This window comes from Diadema antillarum, unplaced genomic scaffold (genome assembly GCF_040938485.1).
Source record: "Diadema antillarum isolate AM-2024a unplaced genomic scaffold, OU_Dant_1.0 scf00000029, whole genome shotgun sequence".
Lineage (NCBI taxonomy): Eukaryota > Metazoa > Echinodermata > Echinoidea > Diadematoida > Diadematidae > Diadema > Diadema antillarum.
Genome location: NW_027270918.1, coordinates 2,377,491 through 2,397,500, shown reverse-complemented (window position 1 = coordinate 2,397,500; position 20,010 = coordinate 2,377,491). Strand labels below are relative to the sequence as shown.

At 37.4% G+C, this 20,010-nt stretch overlaps 1 protein-coding gene across 1 annotated transcript; it reads right to left on the bottom strand.

Moving 5' to 3' along the window:
* Nucleotides 1–4,857: 4,857 nt before the first annotated feature.
* Nucleotides 4,858–18,669, bottom strand: LOC139739031 (beclin 1-associated autophagy-related key regulator-like). The gene is made up of 11 exons (XM_071649649.1): nucleotides 18,473–18,669; nucleotides 13,661–13,723; nucleotides 13,042–13,084; nucleotides 12,521–12,602; nucleotides 11,379–11,477; nucleotides 10,080–10,212; nucleotides 9,067–9,296; nucleotides 8,391–8,547; nucleotides 6,998–7,088; nucleotides 6,164–6,249; nucleotides 4,858–5,657 (listed from the first exon to the last, which is right to left on the bottom strand). Exons 1-11 carry the CDS (start codon nucleotides 18,667–18,669, stop codon nucleotides 5,306–5,308), a joined length of 1,533 nt encoding a protein of 510 aa, XP_071505750.1. The 3' UTR covers nucleotides 4,858–5,305.
* Between the last annotated feature and the right edge of the window lie 1,341 nt (nucleotides 18,670–20,010).

Sequence of the window (20,010 nt, the reverse complement as noted above, 5' to 3'; positions counted from 1 at the left end):
GGGCCAGAAGTGTAGCAGGTATACCCCTAAAAAATACAACAAATGAAGTTAGCCGGAAATGCCAGTGTCTTAATGCAAAACCCACATGACAACAGTTTAAACAATGTACTGTACCTTGTTAGACCTTGTGCACAATTTCATTATTAGCACCCATGTCTCTATCCACTATTCCCTATGGATGACTTTGATCACATTGCAATCTATCATAAAGTATTTGACTGATGAGTAATATTTGTTCATCACTGACTGAGCATGTTCATGAAGAAAGAACCAGCCCTCACCCATAAATGCCATGGTTTGAATTCTAATGCTGACCAACAAAATAATAATAATAACAAAACCCCACAACAAATCTGAAATTTACAAATTTGGTCATGATTCTTGTCAAGGTCACTTTTTAAAAAATTCTTGAAGACTATCATAAGCTTCTGCAGCAATGTATTCTAGAAATGCAACTTACTGACTTGGTTTTGAAATAACAGGAAGTTGTGAACACAAACATAAAGAATGTACGATAGTTATCAGGAGAAGCTAAGTGCATTCATACCTTCAGAAAATGGACCAGGAATTTAATAATAAGCCCAATCGCATAGCACACTCACAAAGTAATTAACTCAAAAACAGTGTGCTAGTAACATGGAAGATGTGTTAGGTATAACAAGAATGATCAAGAAGTCTGATTCATCACAATAAAAAGAAAGCAGTTACCCGTTTTAGAAGGTCAAAGGGAGTAAGATGTAACACTGGGGCTCAGATCTATTTGTTAAATACCAAAGTACATGCACCAGGAGGAGTAATTTTCATTTAATAAGTTTGACCTGTGCTACAGATGCTGCAAACAAAGAATAAAAGTAATACCATGATATGCTCTCGAATGCATTAAGACATGAACTACTCGGACTGAACATTGCTATTTGTTTTTACTGTTTTGTTTTTTGGGTTTTTTTGTTTTTTGTTTTAATGAGACTTAATACGCTACAACATCAGTAGCTGATCTGTTTGGCTTGAAGATTATGCTGGACATGACAAAGCAAATGGGAAAAGAAATGAGAAAAAAAACAGTGCTCCATATGGCACAAGGGCAAAATTCATGCTGCCATTAAAATTTAGCAAACACAACATGCATTGCATTGACAAACACGTCATGCAGTTGATCGATATGCCAAACACTGCAGAACTTTGGAAACACTTCGACCTGTTTCCTTCCATGGTGACTTGTTGAATCACATCTAAGAATGTTGCCAGAACAGCACTGAAAGTGACACATGACGAAAACTGACAAACGACTTTCTTTTTATCTTTAATAAGGAATTACCATCTGAATTGATGTATGCTACTTTTATAATCCTGACATCATATTGCCATTCATATGGGAGATTTTGTTGTTGTTGTTGTTGCCATGTAATGATAGAAAAACGTTGTTCTACACTCTTTTGTGAGTGTAACATTAGTGTATTTACTAGACACAAATGCCATAACAAAAAATAACATGTTATCATGATTGTGCTGCTAACAAATGTCATATGTACTCACTGATAAGTTGGAGAACTATACAGTATTTTAGATTCCTCGACAGCCTCCAAATATTTTCTTCCCAACTGCAGTAAGATAACATCCAACAGCAGTACAGTAAATGCACACTTTTGTGGGGTTTGAACAAAAAAAATCTACTTGAAATTTACACAATCCCCCATCAATTTCAACACAGTTAAGTCTGACCAATGATTGGTATAATCACAAAGACTGAAAAATCTTCTCTTATCCCACCCTCAACCAATTCTTGTTCCGGATCACCCGTGAGATATGTCCTTTGGAACATCAACATCACTTACTGTTACACTCTGCGCTATACTTCCTGACTTGCTTGTATACCTGATAGCTACGCGAGATGTTCCCTACACACAAAACATTACATTCACCACATATACTTTCTTCTACTCCTTTTCATCTCTTGGCCTCGTCTGGTCTCCAATAACATTCCTTCAACACATTGCCAAGGTAAAAAATTCATCCCTGAATCACACACAATGCAACATAGTGCACTACAGTACTATCTTCACAGTCCCAGCTAGCTAGCTCTTATACCGTCACTTTTATTTGGCAAGCACAATTATTATCCAACTGGCAAGATAACAACAGCCTTTTTGTTGTTTTTTCCTCTCTCATCATACACAACACAAAGTCTCGACCTGTATACTGTCTCCTTCCGACTTGCAATTGCAAATTCCGGACAACTGCTCACATATACACACTACCATCCAAATGCCTAAAGCTCATATAGCACCAATAAACGTTCGTGTTGCCGAGGACATGTTTGAGCATACAGTTTCCATGACAATCAGAAATAATACTTCTCAACTTAATTTCATTCAAAGACATATCGTTTTATGAGAGCGCATTCCATCGATGCATTTTCATTTTGTTTTTGTTTTTGTTCCAATCACCTAGATCCCATTCTATTATTACACATTGCAGAAATTAATCAGTCAATCTGCATCAGTGATCATTAGTCAAATTTTACAGCTCTTACAATGGTATCTGATACAGTATGGTAGCTGCTCACGTATTGAGAGGCCATCTACTTCAAAACACATGATGCACGGCACATTTGCATATCAATGACTGCTGAATATGGTCACTAGGGGGCAGTGCACATAAATTGAATGCTAATGGCAGAAACCGAAATCATCATCACTGATTGAATAGACAAAACATTTTTTATAAACCCCTAGGAGCCTACAAGGCAGAGGTTGATGGCAACAACTGCTTTGACACCTTACACACACACACACACACACACACCATTCCAAATAAAACAAGCAAAAACAAAAACAACAAATTTACGTAAAGTATACAACCACACACACACACACACACACACACACACCATTCCAAATAAAACAAGCAAAAACAAAAACAACAAATTTACGTAAAGTATACAACCACACACACACACACACACACACACACACACACACTACATTGTATGTCCACTCTCTTTTGGGCAATCACCTTTCAAACTGCCAGGAAATATGTATCAAGTTTAACACTAACCATAGATCAAATAGTTTAGTCCATTAGATAATCATGTGTGATTTCACAACTATGAGTTTAGTTCGACACCCAACTCCAGAATTAGAAAAAAAAAAAGTAAAGCAAACAAGCAAGTGACACTGCATTCCGAAAAAAAAAATATGAAAGGAATATTATCTTGCTGTGTTTCATACTTTCGCAATCAATGCATGTGGGGAAATTTTCTCTGATGGAGCTAACAAACTCTGCCATGCCATGCCTTAAACCTTTTAGGCCTTCACATCAGTGGACCATTTGCTATGCACTTTACATACACACAATTCTTTGCAGAAATAGCCATGATTGATACATGTTATCTTGTGGCTCCCAAACTATAACAATTTATTCATTGTTGCTTTTTTTTCACTACATGGACTATGTAGGGATATCTTTCCTCTCTTAATAAAATGTCCACATACAGTACCTCTCAAATGAAAATTTCATACAAAGTTCCACTGGCACATAGAGACATATAATCACAGCCAACACGTATCCCTCCCTAGATTGATTGCTCAGAGCTCAAACTAGTACAGAATGACATACGGAAACCTCTTTGTCACTTAATGATGTGCAGGTGATATAGAAGGCAACTGTTAAGGTAGAACTGATTCTATGACGGCATACTTTCCGACCCTCTGCATAAACATACTGGGCCATTGAACTGAATCAGCTCATTTTGTCTCCCCCAATCACACATGCAGTGTACTCCCTGACTTGGGACAGAGAATTTGGTATTAAATGCCTACAATTCAATTGACTGCAAGAGTCATGACGAGCTGAGAAGTAGAAATATTGTGTCTTTAACTAGCACCATGGAAACCTGTGTCATTTCCTTGTACAGACCCATTGATGACGCAGTTACCGTCTATGATCATCTACTGACGCAACAATTATTACAGTAAGATCCACACCTTGGTGTGTTCACATTGATGGAATCTGACACAAATACAGCTGGTTTAAAGTGTACCAATACCCTGGAAATCAAATTTGTGTACAGCTAAAATACACAAAAAACAGCAATAATTCTCCTGTAATAGCCCCTCAAAGTATATATATTTCCATTATTCAGATAATATCTCAATAGCAATTTGGCATTTGTGCTCCATTTCAAGCACCGGTACTGAAGTTTGCGTGTTCCAGCTATACAGTACCTTTTTATGAATAATATCGAGATTCCATGTCGATCGGTTAGCTGATCAAGTGCACACATTGCATATCACTATCGTTCATGACAATAATTGACATATTTGGAAAATAAAAATATCGACAGCACGATCATTCATTTGAAAGAATCAGGTGATCAACTAGCCTATTTTCAATCACATTTGTTTCTGCATACTCTTTAAAATTTACATTTAAACTCTAATAACCAAAATCTGAGGGACAAAAAAAAAATTATAGTATTTTGCAGAGGGCATATCTCAAGTATATTCAACAAATACAGCAAATAGTATACGCAGCGTTATTGGTACACTTTAAAATAGACATTGATCCCTGTTTAAAAACACACAAAAAGAAACGCACACACATGCACACACATGCACACACGAATTACAGTGTAACAGGCTGCGTGATACCATTTTTTCTCTACACCTCTTATAAAGGGCAGTCTAGTATTCAGCAAATTTTCTTCTCACCCACAGGTAAACCAGAAGAGGACCTAGGCCAGCATTCTGTGACACACTAACACATCATGGCCGGAATTTACAAAGGTAGTTTACAAGTCCAAGGATTACAGACTTTTCACCTGCATTTATGCGTGTTACACATTGCACATGCTGACACATCCATTTGCAAGGTATGCCTATTGTGCATTCATTTTAATTCGTGGAATCATTGGACTATTACTTTCAATCATGGATTTGATTTAAACTTCCTGTGTGAATTGGGTCCTCCTGTTACTGCAATCTAAAGAGTGCACATGATTATGCTATAATGGAAAACACCACAGAATTGTCACAGAGAAGAGCAACAAGAATCAATCTGAATGAGGTCAGACCATAATGTGCCTGTCACCTAGGACCAAAGTGGTATGTGACTGAGATGCCAGAAATCTGACGCCAAAAGACAGTCCCCTTTACAAAGCCGAAATACCAGCTGTACATGAAGGCCGGCTTACCATCAGCTTTCATGAGTGAAACGGTGGGATCGTTGCTTAAACCTACTCAGCGTATTTGCTGGATACGTGAAAATCAGCGAGGAGCCACATTGTGAAGCTCCTTGACTCATATCATCACCTCTTCTCCCGCTGGCTCGTGGCAGCCCTCCACAGGGACGCCACCGAGGCGGCGGCCGACGACATGAGCCCCGCTGCCTGCGGCAGGGTGGACACGCTCATCACAGACGGACTCGCCTCGGGCGGGGAGGGGCTGTGACCTGCGACGTCCTCCCCAATGCCTTCCGCTGGAAGAGGCAGGCTGGTGGGCACGGTCTCCCACTCCTCCTGGTCCGAAGCGATGCTGTCCTCCTCCTCATCCAGAGATTCCGGCAGACTTCCACTGCCCGACATGCTCAGCATACTCGTTAGGTTGGGCGAGGTCTGGGCAGCAAGCAGCAGGTCACTGTGCACCTCAAAATCAGCTGTCCTGTGTGGAGAAAGAGGAAAAATGGCATGAACATCTGGCATTTAACCCTCAAGGTGATACTGGCAGGTGCAAACAGAAGAATTATGATAAAGTAAACTATAAAATAAACACCTTTTTTCTTTACATTTTGAAAAGTTGAAACACATCTTAGACTGGGAATCTCTGTAACACCAGTTTTACATCATGCTCTGACTTTCAATCATTCAATATTTCCTATATCACATACTGTACTTCTCTCACAATTATAAAACAAATATTGACTGCTTTATCACTTGGGTCTCAGTGCAAACCCTTGACCTACATTGATTCTACCTTTCACTTGCATTGCCAGTCTTAAGTTTCAGAAAAATATGTTGGAATCAACTTAAACAAAAACAAAACACACACACACACACACACACACACACACACACAAACATACAGACAGTAAACAAACAAACAAACAAACAAACAAACAAACAAACAAACAAACAAACAAACAAATTGCAATTTGTAGCAATTCTTACCTGCCATAACTTGGAGTGTCGCTGGCTACTAAAGTGATGAGGTTTCTTAGTGTGTAATGAGGATGCAGTTTCTCTGGTGATATACTCTGACAAAATAGGAAAGATGAAAAAAAAAACAACAACGAATAAGAAATCAACAATTCGCAAAATTGATGTAATGTGACAATTCTCACATAGCACAACATACATACTGCAAAGGTCTTTACGCCCTTAAAACATGATCAATCGAAAAATTATCTCAAGTGGTTAATTGTTGGATGCATGTTCTGTTCTGCTTTGAAAAATAGTTGTCAGAGTCTACAAGAGTGAGGATTTTCCTGCATGTAAGGCCACTCAGCAAACAATGTAGAAATGGCTTGATCATTAGGACTGTCATGCTTTATTAAAATGATACATCAAAAAATAAAACAAACAGTAACAATGAATACTGAAATACACTGAAAATGGTTCATATCTCTTCAACATCACCAATACATGACTGATGCCCACAGATATTTAGTGGGAAATTCACTGTACTTCTCCAACATGATCACATCGTCGTCCTTGTAAAAAAAAAATTTTGTTCAACAACAAATAACCACCTCAATGCACCTCAGCCCCCCTTGCCCCCCCCCCAAAAAAAACCCACCAAACACCCAAGTTCTGTATTAGTCAAAATACATGGCACTAGTGTGAAACGAAAAGGGATAATTTTGTGTTTCTAATATTCACAAATAAAAACAGGACTTTCTGACCATCCAGCATTGCTTTATGGGTGAAACTCACAGCTCAAGGTACTACAACTTTTTACACATTCCATATATAGTTCAAACCGTGTAGTGTATTAGCACTTACCTGACTAAAACAGAGAAAGAGCACACTGCTGTTCAGTTTGTCAACTGCAGATGAGAATTCACGGCGGCTCAGCTCTGATTTACAAAAGCGACTGCAAAGATTGAGCAAATGAGTTTTGGCATGTGAATAGATTTCAAAACATTTACGGCAAATATTCTTACATTGTGTTTTCAACTTGTAATGAAGAATTCCAACATTACAGGTTCACAAATGATATTGTTTATGCATATTTTGGGATTTAGTGCTACATAAATATGAATGTAAAGGCTAACTTTCAAGTATACTACACAAATTACATCTAGAGAGTTGATGAGGAGACAAAATTCTGCTTAACCCTTGCTGTGCTTTGGGCGCTAATTACTGTACGAGCTGAAATCTTCGCTACAGATATTTTCGCGAATTGCTACTTGGAGGACATTTTCGCGTGTTGTTAAATTCGTGGTTGCGAGGGTCTAACTGAACTTAGTTATTCACGCGTTATCATTTTCGTGTGTTGTTATTTTCGCGGTTCAAAGGCGATTCGCGAAATTCGCGAAAATAAAACCACCGCGAAAATTTCAGCTCGTACAGTAGCATGCATGTTGGAGTGCTTTCTTTGCCTAATTGACACAGATGTCAATGAATAGAGATTACCCAATTACCCTAATCTCTATTGTGTCCCCATGGCCTTCCTGCTGGACTGAGGCTCATTGTTACACCTGAATGGCCTTGCTAATCTTCAACTAGGTTAAAGGGACTGTACAGTACTGGTTGAGGTAGGAATTCATGTTTTGAACATTCCTAAGTGAGATAATGAAAAGCCTCTTATGAAATATGAAAGAGCATGTAATTTTAAGAAGGATTCAACGTCTTTTTGATGAAAATTGGTTTTCAAATGGCTGAGATATCCAAAAAAGTGTTAATGATAAAAGGCGACATGCCACAACTTTATTAGGATCTCTTTGTTTCACCTTGTTTTTGGATATCTCAGCCATTTCAAAATCGATTTTCATCGAATAAACTTTTGATACCCCTTAGAACTGCATGCTCTTTGACATCTCATAGAGTGGTTTTTGAATATCTCGCAAAATGTTAAAAGCTAAATCCTCACCTCGACCAGAAGTGTACACACCCTTTAACTTTGGATGGATTACTGAATGCTGACGAAAAATGCTTGGCAAGTTTAATAAGCTAAGTGCCTGGGCAAATAAAGGGTTACTCAACAATGACATCAATACACTCCAGCATAAGATTTCAGATCATTCCATACATGCCGAAACAACGTTTCTCGTCATATAGATGAAATCAAACATAGCACTAAAATGAATAAATTAATAAAATGAAATAAAGTAAATATATACCGGTAGTAAATTTATCATGAGATGTAGACAAGACAATTGTTATTGGTGGTTACCTGAAATGTACCCTTCGGACCAGTGGCACGTCCAGTGTGTTGGCTATGTGAGCTACGAGCTGCGCAGTGTAGGTTAGAGCTGCTGCCACCTGGTGGCCAGGATTGTGCAGGTCAAGTTCTGCATCCGGGTCAGGGATGTCTGTTTCCTGGGGCACAACTGCAAAGACAACAACAGAAATTATTTTTGTTAAACAACAACAACAACAATAACAACAACAGCAGCAGCAGCAACAGCAGCAGCAGCAGCAGCAGCAGCAACAACAACAACAGTAACAAAAACACAAACATCAACAGAAATCAACCTATTTTCAACAACATCAAGAGAAATTAACCTTTTTTCAACAACGTCAACATCAACATCAACAACAACAAAATCAACATAAATGCATGGGATGAAACTTCATCAAGCAGTACATTACACACTGACACACTAGAAAGGACAAATAAATACATGCACAATCTTAATCAACAAAATTCACAGGAGAAAGAAAAAGAAGAAGGTATCTCCCTCTTGAAATCAGATGCTTTCTGCATATTCATGATGAAGGATGACCCAGTATCTACACAGAAATTTAGTTTGAGAATAAAGACATAAGTGGATTTAATTCAGGGTATGTGTAATGAGATGCTTTACTTAAAATGATAAGTACAAACTAGGGGGAAAAAATTCACTCACCACATGCTACATAGGCCGAGTAGTCGCCGTTGGCTGGTATTTGGACGTGGGGGTGAACTATGCTGTAATGTGCCTCCCCATTGTTGATGGTCTCAACCCAACGACCCCTGACATAGGAAGTCATCCTGGCCTCAGCGAGGGCAGCAACCAACTCATCTTCTGCTGATTGCTCGTCGACCTTACTGTCAGTCAGGCTGACCTCCTCTCGCCACCCTTCCTCGTGTGACACGCTGAAACAAGTATGATCAAAACATTCATCAATACTCCTGTTTGCAGCTGAGCAAGGTGCTATGATCAGATGACAAGGCAAGTTTGATGCCCTACAAACAGATACACGTACTTCTGCTTCACGCAAATCATTTCATGACAACATGATAAAATCTTATACAAAATCAATACATTCTCACAAGGAATGATACTCTGTTGGCAGAGAAACTTTGGGTAGAGCGTTTGGCAAGCAACACACTCATACAGTAAATTTGCACTCTTACGATACTGTCATCAGGTGAAGAAAATTTGTCTCATCAATAAACTACTAATATTTGAATTATTCAGCGATACTGGCACATTATCATAAGTCCCTTGTACATGCTCATAACCACAAATTTTGACTGAAGATGCTCCACCTGAAAATGATGCATCACGCATTACCCCGGGGTACCACATTGTGTAGCGCCACCTCACGTCCACTCAAGGACAGCCGCAGAGAAATGCATGCACGGTGTGTGCGTCTACAGTCATTCCCATGCCACAGTATGTGATACTATGCATGCATGGTATGCTGTGCTAGCAATATTAATAGCGTGTGCTTCAGTGCAGTGCAGTGGCTAGCGCGCTCTAGCTCCTGCACCAAAATAATTTCCCACTTTTTGGCACCCAGGGTACAACCTTTAAAAAAAGAAATACAAATTCAACAAAATGGCTGATTTTTATTTGGTACCCCGGGATACCATATATGTCATCAAATGGTGAAATCATGGTAAAATGCCATTGGTACTTGTGACGTCACTCACCTCTGGTTTATTTCAGTGATGGGGAATATATGATGAAGCAGCTGGGTTATTTTCTCTCTCCTCTTGACTTGCAACAATTCACTCTTCTCCTCCAGCGACTCCTTCCGACTCTCAATATTTGTTCCTATGTGCTCTGCAGAAAGTTAATGTGCCAACCACACAAACTTAAAGGGATGGCATAGTTTGGGTTGAGGTGGGGATTCAGATTTTAACTTTTTGCCAGATAAGTAGAAATCACTTATGAAATATGAAAGAGCATACAATTCTAAGAGGATATCAAAGTTTATTTGATGAAAATTGGTTTTGAAATGGCCGAGATATCCAAAAACAAAATAAAACAGAGTGGTCCTAAAAGATGGGTCCCACCTTTTATTAGGACCTCTTTCTTTTTCTTTTTTTTAAAGGATATCTCAGCCATTTCAAAACCAATTTTCATCAAATAAACTTTGAATCCCTCTTGGAATTGTATGCCCTTTCATATTTCATGAGTAGTTTGTCATTATGTCACAAAAAAGTTGGAAACCTGAAGCCCCATCTAAACCAAAATATAACCTCCCTTTAACACATCGTACTATGTAGAGGCTATGCCTCCATGTTTGCTCCTTGAGACAGTGTAGAGTTACAACTCCCTCTCGATACTCAGAATACTACATATTTGTATTCAACAGATATTTTCAAGAGTTTGAATTGGTGGAAGAACCTCATGTACATTGTAACCATAGTTATTGGAAATTTGTTAACAGTTAGGAATGAATGCAAACATCAATTGGTTCAAACATGAGAAAACAACATAACCTCATCATATCGTCGGTTGAGAATGATAAGGGCGTTAAGTTGCCACTAAACCCATAGTGTTCGAGACAACTTAACATCCTTCTCATTCTCAACAGACGATATTGAGCTGATATGATAAGGAAAAATAAAAGTGATTATGATTGTCAAGCATGTATGTCTATTAAATATGTGTAATTCCACATTTAATATCGAAAGTCATTACGTACCAGGCATTCTATCACTGTAATTGTTGTTTGACGACTATCTACTCATCACTTTAAAGGGATGGTACAGTATTGGTGGAGATGAGAATACCAAGAAAACACTTATGAAATAGTACAGAACATACCATTTTAAGAAATGGAATTACATGCTCTTTCGTATTTCATAAGAGGTTTCTCATTATCTCACCAAAAAATGTCAGAAACCTGAAATTAGGTCTCAACCAAAACTATATGATCCCTTTAAGCAACTCTCTGCAAGGCCTCTAACATCACTTTCTTACGTTACAAGAGGTGCACTTACCCATATACTTTTGAATCTTCTGCAATTTCTTGTTGTGTTCATCCCTTCTAATTTTCTCCAATTTCTTTTTCTCAACAACACTTTGGAGTGACTGTTTATCTGTACAAAATAAAAACATAAACAATTGTCACGTCAAATTACAGTGGCAATATCTTTACTTATCATCTCTTCATTCACTGTACAGAAGTAAAGGTGGCATTAATGATACCAAATGTAACTTTTACATAAAAGGAGGGATCACGTTTTAGCAATAAAAAGTACCAATATGGACACAGTATTAGGAAATCATGTTGATCTTGATAGTGGTTAATAACAACATGAAAACGTAAGTCAAAAACAAACACACAAATAGATCTGTCAGTTGTCAACAAACAATGTCACATATACTTGGTATACTTATACTCTCTTCTATACAACAGCAGAAGATGCCCACATGCTGATGTCCATGAAGGCTTTTCCTTTTTGTCTTAAAAGAGACCTCCTGATGATTATCAGATTTTTGAATCTGAACATCTATAAATTGGAGACACTGGGTACAGAGTTTCAATATTCAGAGTGATTGGGATGAAGAATAAGAATGTTTTCAAAATTCATAATAACAATGAACACGGATGATGACCTACCAGATTTACATAAGAATACATGATTGGGTGCTCAAGGAAGCAGAAAAAAGAAGAAGAAAGCATGCATAACTTCTACACACGTGAACCTGTTAAGCAAGAGGTATTCTAATGGAATTACAATGCTATGTGTGCTTAGAAACGCCAGTATGAAGCGCCATATAAATGCAATTATTATTATTATTATTATCATAATACTGGAACGTGTGAGTCTCCTACGTCATCATCCTTGTTTAGTGTAATTTGGGGTTTTTCAGAGTATTGGTTTATCTGCTCAAGATCACAAAAGTTCCACAAATCTGTACATGGCACTATCGATTTATGCACTTATTGATGTCAAATTATATTAATTGTCTGGAGTGCCCCTTTCTATTTTCTCCTCCTCCTGAACTTGGTGCAAAAAAAAACAAGGTTCCACAAATAAATATACACCGTAAATAGGATGAAAAGAAAAAGAACAAAGAAATATATCAATTGTTAATGTTAAAGGGATGCCAGATATTCCACTGAACTCATTCACACCTTTATCTAGGTTGCTTTTCTCGTCAGTGATGGCCTTCTGTGTCATCTGTAACCTTCCTTTCATTAGTGAAACTTCCCAGTGCTGCATAGGAATAAGGTAACAAACACTCAATGCTAGAAGAAATCAATCCTTTCAAGTATGTTACACACATAGTACACTGTATAACTGTCACAAGCAAAAGACAAAGTAACTAAACTGTGTATTTTCTACAAAGAGGTTGCATTGTCATTTAAAAAAAAAAATGTCTTGTACCAGGGGCTCTTTAAAATGAGAACTTCATCCATATTATAGATATATGTCCCTGTGCTTTCCTTCTTGGTTTGTAAAATACTGTCACTTATTCTTGTCTTCACAAACTGATTTCAAAAGACAGTACATGTACCTAAAAAGATATGAAAAGAAGCAAAAAATTTGCACTCCATGCAAACCATAACTCAAACTTTACATCATGTGAAATGTATGAAAACACTGTGTAGCATTATAGTGTAATGATGACTTTGACGCAATGTGATGTCCATACCTTTTCTGCTATTGCATTTTTCCTTCTCAGTCTTTCACAAAGCCTTGGTGAGCAATGAAAGAAAATGTAAAAACCATGATAAATATGGATATCATCTACATGACACAATGAATGAATAAAAAAAGAATGATAAATAGATCTGCATAAAAGGCAGAAAATGGTATACAACAATGTATTTACTAATACTCTGCATAATGAATGTCCGATGCCTATTGGAAGGGCAATAATGCCAGCCTAGACTGTGTAGCCAACAACTCTTGCATTGGCAGAAATCAGGCAGAAATCTATCCCTGTTATTGTGTTCACAAGTGTCAGATACAGCTTGCACAATAATTTTTGAAGGCTCTTTTCAGAAAAGTTGTGTACTCTGATATACTGACTTTTCAGAAAAGTTGTGAACTCTGATATACTGTACATCTTTAAATTCATATTCAAAGTAATGTCACTTATTTTTTCAGGTCCCATGAATAAGGAATCTGAGCATTGATCCTGTTCTCCAGAATTCATGACTGGTAGCAAACACTTTACATACATTGTACATCAGTGCTGTAGAATAGCTTTCACTTTTTATTTTTTATCTTAGACAAAAAAATAAAAAATTAAATGTGATATCACTCACTTTGCAGACAGGCGTTCTTTTTCTTTCCTGAGTCGCATCAGCCTGTCTCTCCTTTCACAATACCTGTTTCAACACACATACACGTATTATGATTTAAAACAAGCAAACGAGGCAAAAGGCTCAATTTGAATTATTCTGTTGTTTAAAAAAAACAAACAAACCTCAAAACAGAAGGATAAAGAGGAGAAAAATGGGAAACTGTAAGATTAACAAAAGCAAGAATTTCATAATGGAGAATAATGCCCATCAAGAAAAATATTTCAGACTGAAAAACAATGTTTTTATGAAAATTCAAGTAAATCACACATTACATACACATATTCAACATCTTGAAACAAAAAAAAAAAATGATGTGAATGTCATACAACCACCTCAACATAGTCACAACAGTCACAAGATCATGATGACATGTTCACTACATAGTTTTCTTTGTCTGTTTATGCATATATAAACTGTCACTACATTATTTTTTTTTAATGCATATAGAACCAAACAACTGTCACAGCATGCGGTGTGCAGTAACTTTTTCTTTATGTTCGCGTTTGCTTCTTTTTCCAGATAAGGTATCAAATACTTATACAGCTCTAGCTCAAATACAATTCTGTATTCAAAATAGCTTCATTTTTTTTTTTTCAAGAAAGTGTGGGAATAATTATTAGAGTCTATCAGCTACTGTTTTTTTTTTGTGTGAAAAAGGAGCACACTTCTTTTGTTCTCCTTTATCAATGGTAATCAGAAATGACTTCATTATAATGGGAATTTCACTATATATCCTCATTTGTTGTAAGGAAATGTTGTGCCACAAAGTAGGTCTAGTTTAATACTTATAATTTGGGGAACTGACTTTTTACTCATTTATACCCGTGTTTGATGTAAGATGGGATTGTACTGCACTGTACGTGTTTGTTATTGTTATGTATTCATCTATCATATACACGTAGGAAATTCATTAAATTTGGGTGCAGAGATGTACATCATCATGATTGAGATCCCATGCAATGGCTATGCACCATGCTAGCTTGTACAACCTGTAGCTGTATGCAGATCAGCTTTTTTAGTAGGGCCTATATAGACCATCTACTGGATTCTAATACAGTAACAAAAGGCTCTAGAAATATTGTGTATTGGTAGGCAACATAAGGCCAAAAAAAAAAAAATGGTTTGTTTGCTCTTTGCGACCGACCGAAAATCACAGAAATCTCGGGTCGGGTTTTTTATTTATTTATTTTTTTTTACTCTTTTGAGTTTAAATTTTTCCATGAATTTCATCTTTCTACAGCGTCTAAAATTGTAAACAGTTTTAAACCCAAAATTTTCCATTTTGAACTGACAAAAGAATGAGAAAAGTCTAAAAATATTTTTTCATCACATCAACCCATCGTAAATCATGTTGTACGGTACACGTAAGCATATTAAAGCCGTATGGCGCGTGGGGCCGCAGGCTATACGTTTAGCATACACTGCTAGCTAGCTTTTTGGCTCACATGCATGCACATGTACGAAATCCAATCAATGCATGCATGCGCATAGCTAGCTACCACGGCAGCGCAGCGCGACTGCCAAGATGGCTACTTTTGCAGTATCCGTAACCAGCTGTCATGGCAGCAAAACTGTGTAGAGTTCGGTTGCCAGCATCTCACTGGAAGGTACTTTTTTTGAGCTGTTTGCTAAATTCATCAAAGAAGACCATTTGTCAGTTAGTGTTTCTGCCTCGCCCACTGGCACTGGGCCCTGGCAAGATGTTATTGTTAGTTTGAACAAATCGCTTGAGTGTTGAGTGTATTAACTATTAAATTTGCGCCATATTTTGTTCAAAGTTGAACTTGAACTTGAAGAATTGCCAGAAACGAATCATGCCGCAAATGCACTGTGGAGGTGCTAACAATGTAGTCCGCCAAACAGTGGACACTGCCCCAAAGAAAAAATGCAGACCCGGTATTAACCGCAGCAGCGACCCCATACGGACAAATACGTACCGTAAAGGGGTCGCACAGCAAGGCCTATCCTGTCACGGAAGCACCTGATATGGCTTAGCATTTACGTGACCAGAGACCAAAATACAGGGTTTTATACTGAAATTAGTAGCCTTACTCTTAGATAAGATACTTACAATCACAGCAGGCGAAGTCGATTTACAATATGATCTGTTTTGAGAGCCCTGTGAAAGAGTTTATCCGAGGGTTTTAAAGTCCTACCGCATTTCGTATTGTGGTACGACTTACACAGCGCATGCGCGAATATGGATAAAACGTAGCACATACTATAATACGCAATGTATGCGTGTGGAAAATAACCCGGACGGCTCGCTGAGATCTGAAATGAATATTCATGAGATGTAACAAAAAAGAACGCATGCTGGGCGCTGATTTACTATCGGGCCTACCGGCACTTATTAATTTCGTTTTTAAAGCACATTTTGAATGTGTGGTTCATTATTTATTTGCAATAAAGGAAGTGCACACATAATGAACATCTGGAGATATGACGGATTAAGAAAATAACAGGTGATTTTCATGATAGAGGGTATGTTTGTTTCTTTGTTTGTTTCTTTATTTGTTTGTTTTTTAACAGTCTGCAGGGGCAATGTCCCAGATGTCTCATCTATAAATCAAGTTTCCTTTCACACTGTAAAATGTTGTACATTCACAATGGGCTCCACTCACAAGCTCTGCTTCTTGGGGACTCATATTCATTTTTGCTTCATGTTTATTATCTGCTGTGATTTGATTTGAATACACTTCTGTTACATACATGTCTTGTCTATTTTCAATGTTTCAGGATTGTTTGATTATTTATTAAAGAGACCTTTCTTTTTTCAAAGAATTCCACCGTATGGGAATCCTTTCCTGTCTTTTTCTTTCGGGCATGTCACTTGCTGTTTGATTGTGTGTGTGTGTCTGCACGCATGTGTGTTTAATGATTATTTGTGTGTAACAAGTTGGATGAACTGGAAGCTAAATTTCTATGTACTGTGATATACAGATCAATAAAGTTGACTCTGAGTAGTCCTTCATTTTCTTCATTCATTCATTCATTCATTCATAGCAATGGGACAAGAAGTGTCTTCCGAAATTTTTATATCAGAATGTCATTATTTCCTTTTTTTTTAAATCTGATTTTATCATTTTTGCAGTGTTCTCCTGGATTTTTTTTTTCATTCTCATGAAATATAGATAAAGTTTTAGACTGGCTTTCATCTTAAAGGTATGATGGATTGGTTAATGAAAAACTAGAAAGTAACCCTTTCAGATCCATCCATATGGTCATGGGGATTGTATTCCACTGCTCCCTATGTCATTTTCAAAACATTTAGTGTCTTTTTTTTTGCACTATTATCGACACTATATCTAATAACACTATACACTCAATTATAGCTTCATATTGATATTGTTATTTATACATACGAGTGTGTGATACACCTTTTATGTATTGGTGATGGTAATGTACAAGCATATTCATACACTTATTCTCTTCCTTCTCATTCGCATTAGGAATAAAATAAGCACTAAATTATTATGTCATGTCCCTAGTACTCATTCTCATGATCGTGATACTATATACCTGGGGAGGGAAGGTGACAATAATGCAAGCCTTTCTATTCGTGTTCAATCAATAATCATTTTTCCTTATCTCATAACCATGCTTGCTTTAATTGATCGATATTTTAATATTATTAATATGTCATCAGAACCTGCCTTGCTTGATAAATTATATAAGATTATGATAGTGATATAATGATTATCATTATCATGATTTGAAATATCTAATCATAACTAGTACCCTGTATGGCTTCAGTTTGCTACTTTCACTGTACTTATTGATGCCATTGCATACTCACTTTATCCAAGATTTGGTGATGGAAACCAAAACAAACGCTCTTGCCAAACCCAGTTGGCAATATCATTAAGGTGTCCTTCTGTTTCACTGTGCTTTCCATTATTTCTACCTGCTCCTCTTTAAACTTAATTCCAGCCTCCTCCTCTAATTCCTTGATAGCATCTTTGAACTCCATGATGATGATACTGATAGCTATGAATGGTCCGAGAACTACGAGCAACATTGTACATATGTACATATATGGCAGATGACGTAAACATGAATATTCATTTGCGCATGCCCAGATCAATTTACTTACGTGATATTTTCAAAATGGCGAGCGGCAGTGTCGATAGTGTCGAGTGGGGTTCCAGCAAAGATGATGGCGATTTCTCTTGTTTTCGGAGGTAATGGTGAGTAATACATAGTCGGCTAAAATATTCAACATTATGGTATTACAACATGTGGCTTTTTGTTGCGAATCCATGTGTCGTTTTGAACGGTGAGTTTGTGACAGAATTGTACGCGTCGCAGTACTTCCTAAAAATCGCATGGGATGCTTCGGGGCGCTGTTACTGTGTTACAGCGCCCCGCGACGGGGTTAACCCGGTATAAAAAAAACAACAACAAACAAACAAAAACCCGACCTACCGACCCTCTTGGTTTTTTTGTTTTGTTTTGTTTTGTTTTTTGCATAATGTCGTGTTGCACCACATGATGGCAATCAGCGAAACTGTTCGGAGCCAGAGCTTCATTTATTTGAAGACCTGCCAATCCGTACCTTGGGCTTGCCTTCAACTCCGGAAACAGCAACGCAACTGCATTGAATTGAAAGAACTCTCAGCTACAGTAAGTGCATTGCAATGTTTTGGACACTGCGTGACACAGCGACTGTGGCCCGTGCCGTGGAGCTGCAGCTGCGAGCAGCGGCGCGCGCTGCCTGCTATGAACCATTGTCATTAACTGCAATGCGAATGTATTCGATCTTTTGTTTACCTTTCAGCCTCTGCAGATTTGCTCGAAGAGTGACAGAAATCGCCCTTTTCTACGCAAGATGCACATGTAAACGGTCTCCTTGTCGTAAAACACAATGGACATTTCTCAAAAGCTATGCACATCCCGGCCAGAGGAGGTACAAAGCGTCCTACGTCGTCGTCTGCAGAAATTTCTTCACTGTCCCTGTAAGCTGCCATCTTGGATATCCACCCTGTCTCTATGAACCGATTAAGATGTGGATATACAAACATTTTTTCACTATTAAACTTAATTAATCCATTTATTATGTTATTTCAAAATGTGAAATGTATTATTTAGATGATTTGGGAAGATTTGTATTTAACAAACTATTCATTCTGGTATCAAATCATGTTCGCATAATATGGAGTAGTCAAACCGGCAATAGTATCTTTGTAACCACAAAAACGTAGCAGCAGTGGCATTTCATGCAGTCGACAACAGGGTGACAAAATAACCCGAACTCGGTGTATGACGTCATAGTTGTTTGTAAATGTCAGCTGGGATTTCATTACAAAACGTATCCTCTCCAAAGTCCAGCATTTGCAGTACGACTCATATGGTTCACAAAAAACAAAAACAAAGAAAAGAATGAAATAGATCTCTAAAATAAAATTACAATGAAAAGGATTTAGTTCAGATCAAATTTTCAGAGGCAGTAAATAAATGCCGGTTTCAGTATTTAGGTGCCTACAATGCTCTCTCCTTCTCTCTTCCTCCACTTGATTGTTAATGAATCAACCATACTTGCCAACTCTACCGCATTTGGCGGTAGACTACCGCTTTTGAAAGATTTCATTAGCATTCAAGCTAGCGCTACTCGCATAGGCGTCCTGGATTCTACCGCTTTCTCAAATGAAAATGTTGGCAAGTATGAATCAACTAGAACTTGCATTTCAATCCTAGCAATTGAAAAGATTATAACGACTCAGGTTTTTGGTTGGTATGTTTACATTATTTGTTATATTTCTCTCTTTTTTTTTCTCAAAAGATCATCCAAGGTATCAGGACCCCCAAAACAACATCAAAACAGCAGACTAAAAAAAAAAAAGTTTACATAAGATGCATATGTCTGTGTAAAGTACAGTGTATGTCTGATTTTGTCTCACGATCATGTATCTATTTCTCATGTCCATGTTCCACCTAAATATATATAATCATAGTAAAGACTGAACAAAAATAAATCATTTTTCATGTTCAGATGTTGGCAACTGCCATGTATTTATTAACATGCCTTTGTACAGAAAAATGACACAAATATCGCACAAGATATAAACATATTCTACAGTTTGTACAAATTACATGTATACAGTACTTTAAACAGGTCTAGTCATGAAAGAACTTAAAAACCATTCCATGTTCATATTGACTACAACGAACGAAGTAAAATGAAATAAACAGAACGGTAGAAGTTGTTCAATTAAAATCAGATACAGAATTATGGAAGCTTCATGTTTCCAGGAAACAGTACACAGTCATTAATGCAAAATTGAATGAGATGATGATTTTGCAAACAAGTC

Coding starts and splice junctions, on each gene's coding strand:
- LOC139739031 (XM_071649649.1), bottom strand. CDS start 18,669: ATGGCAGCTTACAGGGACAGTGAAGAAATTTCTGCAGACGACGACGTA. Junction 13,085..13,660: donor AAAGAACGCCTGTCTGCAAA/GTGAGTGATATC, acceptor TTGCTCACCAAG/GCTTTGTGAAAGACTGAGAA. Junction 6,250..6,997: donor TCTTTCTCTGTTTTAGTCAG/GTAAGTGCTAAT, acceptor CTATTTTGTCAG/AGTATATCACCAGAGAAACT.